Here is a 17,026-nt window from a genome sequence, read left to right on the forward strand (position 1 = left end):
AGATGCTTAACGACCTGAGCCACCCAGGTGCCCACCACAACTTTTCTACAGCAATTTTCTACTAGTTTATTTTCAATTTATGAGGAGCCTCAAAAATAGAAGGAAAGGAATGTCAAGGGATCAAGGGAAACAGTGTTGATTGCTAGTAGAGTGTGGCCAGCTTCCTGCCTCAGTTTCCCTCCCAATTCCCCAACCCCTCCATCCATCTAGTGCATTTGAGTGTCTGTGGGTGTAAGGGGGGCCCTGGGGCCGAGCTGTGGCCCCCGAGCTGCTTCCTCAGTGTGGGAGNTGCTGCAGGTAGTCGAAGTCAGGCACCGGAAAGGGCACGCGGGACCACTTCTTGGCCTGGACTCTCCCTCGGGGTGTTTCCAGAAGCATGCTGCGGACTTTGAGCGCCGGCAGCTTCACTGACTTGTAGATCATCTGCAGACCCCAGGCCTGACGGTGGAACGGAGGAGGCTGGGTTAAAGGGTCACTGTCCTCAGACTGGGCTTCTCTCCTCAAGGTGGGGGATCCTTGAATGCAGGGTCTGTGTCTCCCACCTCAGAGCTGCCTCCCCAATCATGCCGTGGGTTCCCTAAGATAGCGGGTCAACTTCTCTCCTCCGACTGGGGGCTCCTGGGGCAGAGCTGCTTCCCCCATTGCAGGGAGGGTGTCCTGATGACAGAAGGCTGGGCCTCCTCTCTCAGACTGGGGACTTCTGAAGACTGGAGTTAAGGGCCATGGCCCCAACACTTACCTCCCCACAGTTCCTACAGTGAATGGTACCCCCAGGCCTCCAGTCCTTGAAGATTCTGTCAATGACCACAGCCGCCCGGGAGACATCGTAGTAGATCCTGGAGAGGAATGGGAGTCAGTCCTCATGACCCCCCATCACCTCCGAGCTCATGCCCTCCTGCTTGCTTGGCCTCTACCTGGGCCTCGGGCTCTTCTGCCTGCCAAGAGGCACAGAGACTTTCCAGAGCCACAAGATCCGACCTCCACTAAGCTCTGCCTGTGCGGCCTTACTGCATGTCCTCTGCTCACGTTCAGGCCTCAGCACTGCCCACCCGGATGATTCTAACCGTCCCCCAGCCGATCTCCAGGCTCCTCCCTCCCACCCCATTCCATCCTCCCTCCCAACCCATACCATCCTTCAGCCAACTGCAGGGTGATCGTCTAAAAATGTAAATCTGACCTTGACGCTCCCTTGCTCAAAATCCACCCAAGACTCCTCACTGCTTATGGAACAAAGGCCAGACTCTCAGGCCTGAACTTCGCGGCTCCCCACGGGCCAGCCTGTCTTCTTCAGAGTCTCATCCTTCACAGTCCTTTCCACGCAAGCCAACCCGAGGCTATGCTGGCACGTCATCCCCGCCTGGGCTCATCCCACCTTCCAGCCCCATTCTCGGGCAAGACCTAGCTGGAGTGCTGCCTCCTAAATGAGAGAACCTGGTGTGCAGGTCCCCGGCCCAGTGGCTCCCTAATAAATACTTGATGGATGGATGGATGGATGGGGGGGGAAGGTTACCCTCTAGGGGACAGGATTAGAGGATGGCTCAAGGACAACCAGCCCCTCTGTCTTCAGAGTAAGTGGGACCGGTTGGGGGGGGTGGGGAGCCCAGTTCGTGGCCTCTCAGGATTTGGTGTCCTGAACTCCAGCTCTTGCTTAACCACAGTGGCTGTGGGAGCCTGGACAAGTCATTTCCCCTCTCTGAGCCTCTGTTTGCTCACCTGCAAAATGGGGTGGTGATAAAACTGGTCTAAGCAGACTCCTGAAAGCACAGACTGGGTACTCGGTACTCATCAAGAATGCGGTGTCAGCTCCCCAGCCCTCAGAGCCCGGTCTGGATGGGAGGAGTTCTCGGTCCCCCATCATGCCCCTCCCTCCCTCTCATCCTGCCAGCCCCTTCCCCACTCTCACGAGAAGTTGGGGTTCACGTTGACATGGTGGGCATCCTCCACCTTCCGCAGGTCGCTCCCGTGGCCCACAGCCACCATGCAGTTGATGCACAGGAGCTGCACCTGGTCCGCCGAGAACTGCTGTCGCTGATTCTCCCGCTGGGCTGCCCGGGCCGCCCGCTTGACCAGGGCTGCTCGCTGCAGATCCCGGATCTGGAGTCAGAGCGGACACTGGGCAGAGCTGGGGCCACACAGGCCTGACCCCTGGAATATGCTCAAGGTCTAAGGGCTCCCAAAGACCTCAGATCATTAGGACCCAGAAGGGATTTCCCTCGACCCTCCCTGGAGTTTCTAGAAGCAGCTCTGTGGAGAAAAATAATACGGAGCAGAGGCAATGCTGGGCGCAGGGCGAGCTTGGTTGCCGAGTCTCTGCCTCCTCTTTAGAGGATTTTGTGCAAAGCTGCTCCTTTGAATCTAACATGGGGCATCACTAGGAATTGTGCTGGGATAACGGGTACACAGGGACTGTTCTAGGTGAGGCTGGACGAAGGCGACCCTGCCTCAGGGGAAACTGACTTAAGTCCTGGTTCTGGGCTTACTTTGTGCACGTGTCTTTGCTTGTTCCCCCTGCCTGGTGCCGGAAGCATGGTGAGGCAGCTCTCACAGATACACAAAGTATCTGGTGACGAGGCATTCTGGAGAAGAGCCACTGCCTTCCCAGGAGGCCCCACCCTTGGCCGCTATCCTTCCCTCCGAACCTTCCCAGGTGGGCCACGTTAGCCCGCAGAGAAAGGGGAAGCAGGGGTGTGTGTGTGCAGCCAGAGACCTCCCAGGCAGAGCGTCCTCAGCCCCCCGGCCCGCACGGCATGCAGGCTGCACCCAGACCTTGGCCTGGTACTCGGCCTGGTCCATCTTCTGCACGGCAGCCACGGCCCGCTCCATCAATGTCTCCAGAGCCTCGTTGGTCAGCTCCCGCCGCAGCTCCCGACTGCCTTGGTTCGCCACGAATGAGTATATACTCTGACCAGCCCGGGCACGGCCCCTGGCCTGAGGAAGGAGATAGGGAGGGGCATGAGTGGGCCTGGGGTCCCACAAGGATCTTTGAGGGCTGTTGGCGACACAGGGTTCGCGCACCTGGACCATGGAGATCTCATTGGTCAGGAGCCCATAGCGCACAACCACGTTGCACTGGGGGATGTCCAGTCCCTCTTCAGCCACACTTGTGGCCACCAGGAGGTTCAGGGTGCCAACCCGGAACTTCCGGATCACTTCTTGCTGGTCTCTCTGGGGTGGGGGAAGAGAAGGTGGATGGTACGCCAAGTGGGTGGGTTGCCTGCCCTCCCGCCAGCCCAGCCTCACCTGATTCAACAAGTTTGGCCCCTTTGGCCCATTTTCGTAGGGAGCCTGAGTCTCCACCGCTACCTCCGGGATCTTGCCCGTCTTGCCAGATGACCGACCACCTAACCCCTACCTTCCCTACAGACTCTCAAGGGTCCCCACCTGTCTACGCTAGGCAGTCTCAGGACCTATTCTCCAGCAACAGACCCCAGTCCTCTGATCCTCTGTCCTGAAAACATCACTTACCTCTTTCCCTACAGATCCCCCAAGCTTCAGCCTCTCTGCCCACAGGGACCCCCAGACTAGGAAAACCTTCAGTACTGGGGATCTCAATGTCTACTTCTCTCCCCCAGTTCTCTGCCCTCTGCCTGGGGAAATCAGTCCCCAGAGCTCTATCAAGACTATCCCCACCCTTTCTCCCCTAGGAATCCCCCCAGGCCCAGCTCCTGTCCTCAAAGCCCACACCTGGGTCATATGGGTGTTCTGGCTGCTGGTCCCTGCCCCGATCAGCAGGTCAGCCCTGATGTCCACGGTCTGCAGGCCCGGCTGCTGCTGGAGCCAGAGCAGGAGGGAGTGAGTGCTCTGGCGGGTTTGGGTGAAGATGATACCCCGGGGGCTGTCGCTGCTCCCGAACTGCTCTCGCAGGATCTGTTCTAACATCTCCAGTTTGGGGTTCTCTGGGCTGCATGTTGCCAGGTGGGCCAGCTCATTCTTGTAATCTGCCAGAAAAGCCCAAAACAGAGACACAGGACTCAGGTCTGGAGGTGCGCAGGGCGTGCACGGGAGAGGGTGTGGTTCACAGGGACAGGACTGCCGGGGTAGAGGGACCCTGAGGATATCTGCTCCTGATGCCTGCTGAACGGCACCAAGAGAACATTCAAGGACTCGCTCTGCCCACCCAGCCAGCCTGACGCCAGGGGCCTACAGTACAGAATTCTTTGCAGACATAACTCTGACTTCTGCTACCCAGAATGAACTGAACCTCAAGTCTCTTCAGAAAGATCCTCGCCCTGCCCCCCGCGCTTTCTGAGGCCTCTTGCCTTAAATGTCCCGCTCTGACCACCTCACTTTCCCAGGTTAAAGGTACCACACCCCTAGACCTTCGAGGGACAGTCCCGCAACTAAATGAGTTAGTTTTCATGTCTATACAAATCTTCACAAATGAGGGCATACATCTTTTGTCCTATCCACGGCCTTGACTCTCAGTGAGAAAAACAGGGCCCCAGCACCCTCAAGGGCCCTTTCCCAGCCTGCGTCGGCGCCCGTTCCCTGTCTAGTCCAGTTGCCGCGAGCCTCACCATCGAACAGCGCCAGCAGCCAGCGCTCGGCCTGCAGGACCTGGGTCTTCGTGGTGCGCTCCCTGTCGTAGAAATCCCGCAGCGAGTCCAGCGCGTCCACAGCACGGACTGTGTCGTGGACGAGCAGAGCGTCATTGTAGCGCCGCAGGTGGAGAGCGCACACCCGGCGCTGCTGGAGGCCGGCCTCGGCCGCTGCGGACGGGCGGGGGGCGGGCACAGGGTCTAAGCGGCCACGCCCCTCCAGGCCTCCTCCCGCCCAGACTCGCCCTCCCGGAGGCTGAGCTCCGCCCCCAAAAGGCTCCCCGAGGCAGGTCCCGGCCTCCTGGCCCTCAGCGCGGAAGGCCCCTCTCACCAGCCTGGCTCAGCTCTACCACTTGCTGCTCATAATTCTGCGTCCCGTAGTCCTGGCTCAACTCGGGCATCTCCAGACGGTCGTGGATTCGGTCCATGAGCTTCTTCAGTGTGTCCCCAAACGGGTCCTGGATGGGAAGAGGCCGTGAAGGGATTCCCATGCACATGGGAGTGGGGGGCAATGAGCCCCCGGTGGGGGCGCTGATTTCTGCTTGAAGCCGCGCGGCTCCTGCTGCCACGTGGGTGTTTGAGAAGAGGGAGCTCCAGGGAGAAGCGTGCTGGGATGTAAAGGAGTCCCGGCTGGAGGCTGCGGTGTGGTTCCTGCACCTGGCTCCTGCTCTGCCTCCACCTCCTACGTGCCCTTGACCCCTGGCCTGAGCACAGCGATGTCTAAGACCTTGTACAGCCCTGTCACAGCCGACGCCAGAGTGTGCACCGCAGGACAGCCTCAGCACCAAGGGCCCGACATGTACGGTTTGCAAAGCACTCCACAGCGTTTCTACAGGTGCCTGCAGAGGCATCCGAGTCAAATCAAACAGCAGGCTGTGGCCTCTGGCTGTACCTTCCCCATTTCACAGAATGGAGAAATAGAGGCTCAGATAAATAAGCAAGTAACTGGAAGTCACAGAGCTCGTGGGGGTGGAGTCAGGGCTCGAGGCCAGGTGCCCTAACTTCACATCAGACCCCGCCCCCCTCGCCTTCCACTCACGAGGCTGCGCCTGTGGCAGAGGTTGTACTGTTTGCAGGGCTGAGGGCTGTGCTCCTGCAGGTGGCGGCGGTAGGTCTGCGGTGACACGATGCGCCACGTGTCCAGGTTGGCACAGAGCTGCGGCAAGAGAAAGGGGTTCACTCGGATGGGGGAGAGTCCTGTGAGGACAATGGGCGGAACTCTGAGACAGGATAGTCCCAGCTGCCACCGAGCAGGGCCACTGCACGTGAGGATTCATTTACTCCACAAATATGTATTGCTCGCCCTCTCTGTGCCCAGGGCTGTTGTCGGTAGTGGGACTACAGAGGGTCTTATTGTCGAGCTGGGGAGACAGAGGATAAACCAGCAAAGAATAACAGAACGGGGAGCGCCTGGGTGGCACAGCAGTTAAGCGTCTGCCTTCGGCTCAGGGCGTGATCCCAGCGTTATGGGATCGAGCCCCACGTCAGGCTCCTCCGCTGTGAGCCTGCTTCTTCCTCTCCCACTCCCCCTGCTTGTGTTCCCTCTCTCGCTGGCTGTCTCTATCTCTGTCAAATAAATAAATAAAATCTTAAAAAAAAAAAAAAAAAGAATAACAGAACGGGAGGGTTCCAGACAGTATTAATGAGCTCGAAAGAGAATAAAATTGGATGACGGGACGTGACACAGTGCAGTGGGGGTGATCAGGGAAGACTGTGAGGAGGTGACATTTAAGCTGTTCCCTGAATGATAAGAAGGAGCCAGACAGGTCAAGTGCAGGGGGAAGGGCTATGCTCAAGATCCAGAGAGAAGGCTGGTGGAGTAGGAGTGAGGGGAGGATGCGGGAAGTGAGGTTGGAGAGGTAGGCAGGGCCGGGTCCCATGGAACAGAGTGGGTCCCATGGAACAGAGCGACAGTACAGAGAACAGAAGCTAATCTAAGTGCAGTAAGAAGCCACCTGAGGCCAGAGCTTAGTGCCTGGGAGGATCTGGAGGGGAGGGCTGGGCATGCGGCAGGCCGGGGGGGCTCTGGTGGGGGCAGGGTCAAAAGGGCCCAGCTGACCTGCAGGATGTGGTCAACGGCCCCCTCGAGCGTGGAGGCCCCGCCAGTGCCTGGGGAGGCTGTGAGACCCAGCACCTGGGGCAGGGGCCGCGTCCTCTGGAGTTTATGCTGTAGGTACTGGCTCAGGATGACATTGTAGACGGTGTCTTTGTGCGTGTGGTGACACTCGTCCACCACGAGCAGGGAGAAGGCTGGGGACACATGGGCAAGGCTGTGACCTACATTTGCAAAGCCCTTCCTCCCCCATAAGCTTTTCTGCATGTAGCCCCCCCAGGTCAGCTCACTCCTTCCTCCTTTTACAACTTGCAGCCAGGCTCCAGAGAGCAGCCTTGGCAGGGGTGACTTACCTCTGTTTGACAAATTAGTCAACTGAGGCTCGGCAGTGATGGTTGGGGGTACTTGCCCAAGATCCTGCACTATGGCTAGGCCTACTCTACGAGGCTGTAGGCCAGGGTTTGGTGAATGGGGACCCCCTCACTCCCACAGAATGTCCCAACAGCTTTACGAGAAGAGGTGCCCTGGGGGCGGCCGGTAGGGGGCCTCAGGTGCAGCCCCTCTGCCCTGGCTCCCAGCCCTCACCATGGAGCTCCACGTGCTCCTCCTCCTCGGGGCTGGCCAGCGCCAGCTGTAGCAGCTCCGCTGTGCAGATGATCAGGTCATGGCTCCGGGCCAGGTGGCCAAAGCCAGCTCGTGGCCCCATGTCCCCGCTCAGGGTTGTAATGGCCCAGCGATTGTCCAGCATGCGGCTGAACTCCTCACAATGCTGGCTCACCAGGTGCACCTGCGGATGGAGAATGAGGTGGGGAGAGGAAGCTGGCCTGGGGGCAAGGGGGATGGGGAGGAGGCAAGGTGACCCCCGCCCCCCAGGACTGGGCTGGGGACAGGAATGGGAGAAAAGGCAGGTGAGCTTAGAGACAGCCACAGGAGCCCCGGAGTTCTGGAAGGTTTGGGGAGACATCTGAGGAGCTGAGACCCTGCCAAGGGGAGTGGGGGCTACTCACCCTGTTGACCAGTACAACCACCTTGGCTCCGTCCACAGTCTCGAGATGCCTCTTGGCTACATAAGCAGCCGCCCGGGTCTTCCCCGCCCCCGTGGGCAGCCACATGATGATATTCTTGCCCTCCAGGGCAGGCATGATCACCTCCCACTGGTAGGGTCGCAGCTCCATTCTGAGAATGGAAGGAGGGTCAGACCCCTGACCCACCTGGCCCCCTCCCAAGCCCGGCCCCCGCCCCACTCCTGGCAAGACCAGTCTCGTGCAGAGACCTCCCCATCCCGCATGAGGTAGGTGAGGCAGGGCCCCGACGGGATCTACAAAGAACCCCATCTAGCCCAGACAGGAGGCAGGCATACCACAAACTACACCTGACTTCCGCCCTGCCCGTTCTTACCTACAACACCCGCCAAGAAGTGTGGAGCTGCCACCCAAGCGCCCAGGGTGCCCGCTTAGCTTAGCCTGGTGCCACAGAGCTGCACTGAAATTGAAAACAGAAACTGAAACTGAGGGAGGAGCCAACGCCGGCAGAGCTCAACCTTAGGAATCTCCCTTCCTCTTCTCCCCTCCCTGTCTCCCTCCGCCAGAAAAGCTGCTGGAAAGCACTTTTTCACTCCTCCTGCGTCCTGCTGGCATTTCCCCCAAGAGCGGTGTCTCAGCCACCCTGCCCCGCCTCCACTCCTTTTGAGCCAGCTGTAACCAGGTCCACCCAGGGCAAGGCGGCCAGGTGGAGACTGGGACCTCTGCAGCCCCCACACCTGATCAGAGCAGCCAGGAGTGGGGAGAAGTGGGGGCTGCAGCCGGGCGCATGCCATCACCCAAGGAGCACGGGGCTAGGGCTGGCTGGGGTGGCCTCAGCACCATCTGAGTTTTTTTTTTTAAAGATTTTATTTACTTGAGAGAGAGAGTGAGAGAGCACAAGCAGGGGGAGTGGCAGAGGGAGAGGGCGAAGCAGGCTCCTCACTGAGCAGGAAGCCCGATGCGGGGCTTGATCCCAGGGTCCCAGGACCACGACCCGAGCCCAAGACAGATGCTTCAACCGACCGAGCCACCCAGGCATCCCCATCCGAGGTTTAATAGGCTCCAGTTTTGCTGAAGGTCCAGGCGGGAACGGGGTCAACCTGCTAAGGCTGGGGCCCCTACCAAAGAAACAATCACGCAGAGAAAAAAAAGGAGCTTTATTGTTCCCTCTGAGGGATTAATGCCAGGAAATGAATGGTCCCCAGACCCCCCACTCCTGGGGGACAGACAGAACAGTGCAGGGTGAGGCACGGCCCCTCCAGTCCCAGTTGAACTTCCAAACGCTGAAGCCCCCTCCCTCAAGCTAAAATGGGCAGTCCTGACCCTTGAGGAAACAGTGGGGTGGGTCAGCCCCAGGACTCCAGGACTCCACGGCTCTGTGGGGAACGGCTGGGGGCCACTGGGGCCGGGCAGGGCTTACCCCCTAGCCACCAGCCACTTTAGAGGAGCTGAGCCCCAGACCCAGGAGACCCCTCCCCAAGATCAGATACAACGAAAGCTCTGTCTGCAGGTGTGGGGGCACCCGAGGATCCAGAAAGGGTTTCAGGGCCGAGGGCTGGAGTGTCTCAAACTGAGAGGCACGTGGGCACCAGGGCTAGCCCTCACGACCATATCAGAACCCGAGGTGGAGACTTCCAGGTCAAGGCTGCAGTCCAAAGCCAGAGACTACTTGTCAATGAGCCCCCCCTCCTTGAGCTTGAAATAGAAGAACTTCTCCAGGGCGCTGGCGCAGCGGCAGTACTCGCTGTCCGGGGGGTTGTACTCGCGGCAGTTGGCGATGACCCGCTGCAGGTCGGCCACGAAGAGCTTGCGGGTGACATAGTAACGGCTGCGCAGTCGCTCTGTCATGGTCTTCAGGTCTGGGGCAGCAGGAGGTAAGGGCACGCTTTTAAGAGGCTGAGGAGAACGGGGCGGTCCGCCGGAGGGGTGCAGCCGACAGAGGGCCGTGGGGCCCAGGGAAGGCAGGGGCAGGAGCAGATTTGGGGGTGGAAGTGGAAGAAGGGGGTCGGAATGGAGCGTCCTCACCGATAGGGAAGCGGATGACCTCGTAGTAGTCAGGGGCCTCCGACTTCTTCACAGGCTCCATGAAGGGCCAGGCACTGGGGTGTGACTGGAGAGAAAAGCCGAGCTGGAGCCTGGCCCACTGTGCCCCCGGCCCACCTGTGAGCACCACCCACCCCAGGAGGGGTCAGAGAGCCACAGCCACCGGTACAGGTACCCCGAGGGGAACCTGGTCTCCGCACCTTGATCTGGGCCAGCAAGTTTTTGAGGGTTGTGTAGAGCTGGTCTGGATCCTTCAACTCCTTCCTGGGGCGAGAGACGCCACGTCTGAGGCCCTTGGTCCTTCTGCCTCCCCCAACACCCTCCCCCTCCACACAACACTCACCCCTTCTCCTTCCCCAGTGGCTTCCAGCCCGTCTCTCCTGAAAAGTGGGGAGAGCAACCCTAAGAATTTGAGAACACACTCCAAGCAGGCTGCCCCCCTGCCCGCCCCGCCAAGACCCCTGCTCACGAATGCCGGGGACACTCTCCACAGGGATCTGCCTCACACCCTCCTTGAAGCAGCTGAGCCCAGGGTAGACCTTTCGGATCTGGGCCTGTTTGCGTTCAATCAGCTTCTTGATGATCTGAGGGGAGGCAGGGTCTGAGGGGCCAACTCCAGCCCCAGCAGCAGCCCTCCCAGTGCCATAGTCAGAGGCCCTACCCCTGAGTCCAGGCGCCTCGCCTCCTAACTTCCCTGAGAGGCAAAGCAAGAACCAAGATCCTGGCCCATGCCCACTCACACGTGCACACACGTGTGGTACACACCCACACACGAGGGCTCACCCCGACATGCACATGAATAGCCCCAGGGTTGTGTGTGCACGCGCGCGCACACACACACACACACACCTCCTTCTGCTTTTTGATGATGTGGGACAGTTCCGTGTAGGGGATCCGGGGATTCAGCTCACACTCCATCAACGTTGCACCCTCATAGTCCTTAATGTAGCCCAGGTAGCGGCTCTTGGGCACTTTGATGTCCTTGGAGAAGCCCTAGGGAGTGGACAGTTATGACCCGATCCCTCAGCAAGGCTCTTCCAACTTGAATAACCCTTCCCCCAGAAGTCCCGAGGGGCTGTGCAGCCTGGGTCCCCTCTCCGCAGTTCCCGGATCACCTTCTGTGGTAGCTGGTACGATGCTCTGCGTTGTGTGGGCTCGATTAATTTGTCCCTGGAAAGGTTCCAGGTCAGCTGCCCCTCCCAACCCACCCTCCAGAGCCTCCCAGTTCTTCCAGCCTGCCTTCCTGCCCTACAGGTGCCTACTTTTCACTGGGGTGGCCGCAGGAGGCAGGCAGATGGGCACGGAAGACTTCCCCATAGGTGCTGGATGGAACAGGGAACAATCCCATCCCACCCCACCCCACCCCATCCCATCCCCGCCAGAGGGCCAGACAGAATGACCCCTAGATCCGGGCAGCAGGCAAGCATGGGCTGAGGCGAGGGTCACCTGCTTTTTGAAGTAGCCAATGGCATACTCGTCGGCGTAGGTGAGGAAGTACAGGACGTTGTGTTTGATATGATACTCCTTCAGGTGGTTCATCAGGTGAGTGCCATANACCCCATCCCACCCCACCCCATCCCATCCCCGCCAGAGGGCCAGACAGAATGACCCCTAGATCCGGGCAGCAGGCAAGCATGGGCTGAGGCGAGGGTCACCTGCTTTTTGAAGTAGCCAATGGCATACTCGTCGGCGTAGGTGAGGAAGTACAGGACGTTGTGTTTGATATGATACTCCTTCAGGTGGTTCATCAGGTGAGTGCCATAGCCCTAGGGGGGAGGGGAGCAGGGCTTAGCAGCGGGACCCGGAGCGGAGAGAGCAGACTGGATAGGAGGTAGGGACAGCCAGGGGACCCAGGACAGGGAGAAGGAAAGGCAACTGGCAGAGGAAGGGGAGTTTGTGGGGAGAAAATGAAGGATACTGGGTTTCTAAGTGCTTACTCTAGGCCAGGTGTGGTGCCTGGTACTTTACAGACCACCTCTCAAGTTAATCCACAAGGTGAAGTATTTTTATCTCCATTTTACAGAAGAAAAAAACAAAACCCGAAACTCAACTATGTTAGGAAATGTGTCCAAGGTCAGCCAACCAGCCATGGTAAGGCCAGAACTGAAATCCCAACCAGGACGTTGCCGTCCACATGTCACTGGTTCCCAGTTCCTGGGCCTCAGAGTTAGGGGGAAAGGGGAAGAGGGATCACAAGGGCCCTACTCATTTCAAATCTGAACCCTGAAGATAGCGCGTCTCCCACACACATCAAGACTCAGGGGCACCATGCAAATCTGGGTTACGTAAACCAGGAACCCTACCAGCTGTGGGTTGTTGTCTAATGTGCCAATTCAAGGACAGAACCCAGGACTATCATCCAGCGCAAGGCTAGTATAAAAATTATTAACTCCTTGGTATATGTGAATGTTCCTGTAACGAAGAAAACTCAGGTCCATTTAAAAGCATTATCGATAGGGGTGCCTGGGTGGCTCAGTCGGTTAAGTGGCCAACTCCTGATTTCAGCTCAGGTTGTGATCTCAGGGTTGTGAGACGGAGACCGGCACTGGGCTCTATGCTCAGCAGGGAGTCTGCTCAAGATTCTCTCCCTCTCCCTCTGCACCTCCCCACCCCTGCCGTTTGTGTGCTCACATGCTCTCTCTCTCTAAAACAAAAAAATAAATCTTAAAAAAGAAAAACGTTACTGATTTGGGGACTCTGTCTGTTTTCGTAATGCAGTTACCAAAGGACAACTGCCACCTTGTGGGGCTGGGAGGAACTGCCTGGCCACTGACAGAAGGGCTGGAGACTGTGACTCTGACCCAGTCCAAACTCAGGAGCAGGTGGTGGGATGGGGATGGGGCTGGGGCCAGGAACACGCACTCACCTTGACCTGCTCGTTTGAGGTGACAGCGCAGAAGACAATCTCTGTGAAGCCCTGAGTGGGAAACATGCGGAAGCAGATCCCACCGATGACCCGCCCATCCTTGATCAAGGCCAGAGTCTTGTGCTTCCTAAGGGGAGAGGGGACAGGTCACTGCCCCTACCTGTTCCCCAAATGCCCCCCAGGTCCTTACAGCCCTGGAGGCCAGGCTGTATTTAGTGCCGGGAGCAGAGGAGCAAGTACTCCCACATGCTGAGGGGGTGGGGGCCGAGGACGGGGGCTGCCGCCAGGGTTGGGACACTTCTGGGGACGCACGGGTCAAAGACGAGGCGGGCGATGTACTCCTTGGGCATGCGCGGCAGCTGGTGGGAGAAGACGTTCTGCAGCCCCACAAGCCAGAGCAGCACCCGCCGGTTGGCCTTGGGTGTCAGCGAGTTGCCGATGACGTGGAACTCGATGATGCCGCGGCGCTCCTCCAGGCGGGCCGTCTCGTCCCGGGCTGCGTTGGCCGACAGCAGGCTCGTCTGGGCACCAGAGGAGAGGCGGTAAGCTGGGGCCTCAGGCTGGTGAGGCCCCCTCCCCGCGCTGTTCAGCGAGCGAGGCTGCCCACCTCAGGCCCCAGCATGGCGGCAGGGTCAGTGATGGTGAGCATGACCTCGTTGACCAGCTCCATGGGGATGTCGCCCATGACACGGAGCCGCTTGGCATCCTCCAGGGTCAGGTTCTCCGGGAGCTTCCTCTTCTCACCTGCTGGGAAGGTTGGCAGGGTCTCCGGTGGACAGCAAGAGAGGTGAGGGGAGGACTGAATGAGTCAGAGGTCAGGGGTCAAGTACCCACCTGGCATGGGCTCAGCCCCTCCGGAATCCAGGCTTAAGGAGCTGTTGCTGCCCCCACCCATGGTGGGGCTGAAGATGGGGGCACTGGGGACAACTGCCGCGCTGACTGTAGCTGAGAGTGAGAGAAATCAGGGGATGGGGGGGTCAGAGGCGGTGGTGGGTCCCCAAAAGGGATCCCCAGACACACCCTGCTGCATGTCCCCACTGCTGCCATCTGCAGTGCCTCTTCCCCAGCGGAGGGCTGAGCTCTGCCAGGGAGGCCAAGCCGAGAGCCTGCTGGCGCACATACCCGGCCTGGGCACCAGCTGGGTCCCCTCTGAGGGTGGCATGGTGAAGCCGGACTCCCAGATTGGAGAGTTTGCCCCATAGATCTCCTCCTCCAGCATGGACAGGAATCTGTAGGGAGGGTACAGTCTGTCTCGCAACTCGGTCCTCCAACCAAGGCAGCAGCCTGGACGAGACACCAGAAGAACTGGAGGCAGGTCAAAGAGACCGGGTTGTCAGGGAACTGGGAACCAAAGAACAGAGAAGCCTTCAGACTACAGGGAGACACAGTCTCTGGCCTCTTGGGAGACCCTAGTCAAAGGCAGAACAGGACAATCCAGGACAGAGATCAGAGGTGCAGTTCGCCATGGTATATAGCACAGGGGGACATGGTCTGAGCTGGTGCCATCCTGAGCTATCTGGCCAAGGGCACGAGTCACCCTGGGCCTCAGTATCCCCTCCTGCCACCTCCTATTTCCAGCTGCGGGAGAAGGATCATTGAAAAGCCTGCATTAGTCAGTGAAGGCTTCTTAAACTGGGTAGCTATGAGCAAGGTTTAAAATGAGAGGAAGGTGCAGCAAAACAGAAGAAACTCTTACAGAAAGGACTACAATAGGGGTGGAAATTGGTTTCACCTCAAGCGTAAGCTCTGCTTTCTTGGCACGCTGTGCTGGGAAGGATTCTGAGGCCATGTCCAGGCCCCGTGGGAAACAATTAGTCACATCTACCAGGGGCGTGGGCAGGGGTAATGTTAGCACTTGGGCCATGTACCTGCCATCCCCAGACTAGTACACGCAAAGGCAAATGCCAGCGAGTTGCATCTGGGCCCCAGACAAGTCTGCCAGGTAGACACCCAGATCCCAGAAGGCTCATGGAGGGGAAGGAGGGGCCATGCCAGGAAGCCTTCCTGGAAAAAAGGGGACAACAGGGAGGATGTGAACTTGGGGCAGAATCCTGCTAGCCAGAACGAGCCTTACTTTGGGAAGTGGGTAAGGATGAGGGTCCTCTTCTCAGGCACCAACTTGTCCTTCTCCACCCGGAATTTCTCCAGCAACTGCCGCCGGGTCACAGTGAAGATGGAGCGGAGGAGGCTTCGCCCAAAGATGTGAGTGGTCTCGTAGCGGGGGAGGCTGTCACAGCTCTGGGGCACGTGGCAGTAGCAGAGCCATCTGCGGGCAATGGGGAGGTAGGATGTGAGAACGGAGATGCTGGACCCAGGCTGGGCCTACCAGCCTCCCCTCTGCTGGCCTCGGCTTGGCCTACCTGGTATAATTGACCTTGTAGGTAGCCACGTCCTCGGCCTGAGACCGCTGCCGAAATTGGGCAGGCGTCTCAAGCTTCCAGTAGTTAAGGCAAAGCAGGAACATCTTTGAGAGCTCAAACATCGTCTGCCGCTCCCGAGGAGCCAGGTGACTAAACTTGTACTGCACAAAGTTCAGCACACCCTAAGGAGTGGGCAGGGAACAAGACCAGGAAGGAAACGTGAGCAGCCAGCCAGGCTTTCTTACCCAAAACCTGGTGCTTCCTGAGGGCAGGCTCAAGCTCTCCTCTCGCTCTGGGGCTCTCTGTAAAAAAAAACCCTGCCCCCTTCCCACCCCCATGCCCATCTTGAGCCGAAAACATCCTCCCTTCTCTGAACGTGTCCCTTGTTCTCAGCTTGAGAAGATGGGGGACAGAGGCTCCTCACTCCTCCAAGATGCCCCCCATTCTCTTACCACCTTCCTCATCCCACCTGCTCAATATTAGGCTTCTCAAACGGGGGACTGCCCAGGGAGCCCTCCACCACCGGCCGGGTCATCTGCAGGATGCATTTCCGCAGCAGCTAGAGGAAGAGGAAGGGGAAGGAGTACAGGTCAGTGGAGCTCAAAGCTGCAGACACCCCAGCCCCATCTCCTTTGCTCACTCACACTCACTTGGATGAAACTCACCTTGAAGAGATAGAAATAGACCTGCTTAGTGTCTGTGTCCTCTTCTTTGTGAACAGACATAAAGAGATTCTCCACGTCCACCACCATACCCAGCAGTCGGTTAATCTCATCCTCTGACACATTCTCCAGGTGGGACACGTGGTCAGCTGTAGGAAGGATAGGTGGTAGGGTTGGAAAGAATGCACACATCACCAGAGCTCCCGCCCCTCTTCATCACCAGCCAATTTACAACCTCAGTCCCTCCAACCAGTGTGACCAGCAATAAGAGTGGCTGCTCCTACGTCAGCCCTGGGGTGGACCCTGTCTCTTCTGGGCTGGCAAATTTCCTGTCTCTTCCCTTGGGAGAATACATGCTCCCAACCCAATCCCTCCTTAAGGAGGCATTTTTGGTTCCACAGAGAAGGCTCTGTGGCACTTAAATCATTCTGTCCAAGCGGGACCCGGCACCTGCCCCCGCCCCAGCTCCAAGGGTACTACCTGCCTTACCCAAGGGGTGCTCACAGCTGCGGCACAGCTCGCTCAGGTTGGCAGCTGGCTGCTGCAGGTCCATGCGGGGTGCAGTGGGGGGCTTGGGGTTTTTCCATCCATTACACTTACAGGTTTCATTGGCCTGGCGGCAGAAGACTCAGTCAACAGCCCTGTAACTGGGATGGGGAACCCATCCCCAGCCACAGATGTGCCCCCATTCCCACCCGAGCCCTGGGATGCCCCAAGCCCCGCCCCCTTCTCACCCCAGGCTCCGCCCCACCTTGCAAGCCGAGAAGACCCCTAGCTTCTCAAGCTTCTTGGCCCGCGGCAGCCCCCGGACTTGCGCCTTCCTCTGGCTGGCGCGCTGCTGCTGGCTCAGACCAGGTCGAGCCGGATCCCCTCCGCTCCCGGTCCCCCCACTTCCTACCCCGGGACCCCCAGTCCCTGTGCTGCCGGCTGGCGCTGCAGCTGGGGCGGGGGCTGGTGCCGGAGTGGGAGCCGGAGTCGGGGCTGAAGCCGGGCTGGGGGCAGGAGTCGGAGTTGGGGCAGGGGTTGGAGACTGAAGGGGACGGGGCTGCGTAGCCGGAGCTGGGGTCGAGGCCTGGGAAGGTTCCGCCATGGCCTCCCCCGCAGCGGAGCGCGGCGCGGCGCTCCCAGCCCTAGGGCCGCATGGGCAACCTGCGCTCAGTGCGCAGGCGTCGCTGCGCCGGAGCATGATGGGAGTTGTAGTCTTCCACTGCTGCTCCCTTCACTTCCAGCTTCCAGACTTTTCTGTCTTGTCTCTGGGTCCCAGACGAGCAAGTGAAGCCTGAGCCATTAGCCCAGATTGGCTCCTCCTCACTTCTAATCTCTCTTTGAAGGCTTCCGGGATAGTGAAGATTGCTGTTTTCTTGGGGACTTGGAGAAACATCTGAGAACAGGCTTCTGTTGAGGGGAATCGTGGAATCTGCCCACCTCCTAAGCCTGGGGGTAGAAGTGCCGCCCTGGGGTCTGGAGTTGTGTTCGTTTCCC

General features: G+C 59.0%; 2 protein-coding genes across 3 annotated transcripts; both read right to left on the reverse strand.

Annotated features, from left to right (window-relative positions):
• Positions 1-276: 276 nt before the first annotated feature.
• On the reverse strand, positions 277-8,116 carry DHX58 (DExH-box helicase 58). Its single transcript, XM_034640687.1, has 13 exons — positions 7,990-8,116; positions 7,599-7,767; positions 7,177-7,378; positions 6,598-6,788; positions 5,578-5,694; positions 4,870-4,996; positions 4,518-4,709; positions 3,685-3,938; positions 3,016-3,165; positions 2,767-2,928; positions 1,904-2,094; positions 740-836; positions 277-438 (listed from the first exon to the last, which is right to left on the reverse strand). The coding sequence occupies exons 2-13, from the start codon at positions 7,764-7,766 to the stop codon at positions 277-279; spliced, it is 2,013 nt and encodes a 670-aa protein (XP_034496578.1). The 5' UTR covers position 7,767; positions 7,990-8,116.
• A 635-nt stretch (positions 8,117-8,751) lies between these two features.
• On the reverse strand, positions 8,752-16,716 carry KAT2A (lysine acetyltransferase 2A). 2 transcript variants are annotated; one of them, XM_034640574.1, is made up of 18 exons: positions 16,296-16,716; positions 16,034-16,157; positions 15,548-15,693; positions 15,352-15,441; positions 14,883-15,064; positions 14,597-14,788; positions 13,645-13,751; positions 13,357-13,467; positions 13,130-13,269; positions 12,835-13,043; positions 12,523-12,649; positions 11,312-11,422; positions 10,506-10,649; positions 10,126-10,240; positions 10,000-10,036; positions 9,857-9,920; positions 9,639-9,723; positions 8,752-9,472 (listed from the first exon to the last, which is right to left on the reverse strand). In XM_034640574.1, the coding sequence occupies exons 1-18, from the start codon at positions 16,632-16,634 to the stop codon at positions 9,279-9,281; spliced, it is 2,517 nt and encodes an 838-aa protein (XP_034496465.1). In that variant the 5' UTR covers positions 16,635-16,716; the 3' UTR covers positions 8,752-9,278. The 2 variants fall into 2 exon arrangements, with proteins under 2 accessions (XP_034496465.1, XP_034496466.1); XM_034640575.1 differs by having other exon boundaries at positions 13,130-13,266; positions 16,296-16,713.
• Positions 16,717-17,026: the final 310 nt, after the last annotated feature.

Source organism: Ailuropoda melanoleuca, chromosome 13, assembly GCF_002007445.2.
Source record: "Ailuropoda melanoleuca isolate Jingjing chromosome 13, ASM200744v2, whole genome shotgun sequence".
NCBI classification, from domain to species: Eukaryota; Metazoa; Chordata; class Mammalia; order Carnivora; family Ursidae; genus Ailuropoda; species Ailuropoda melanoleuca.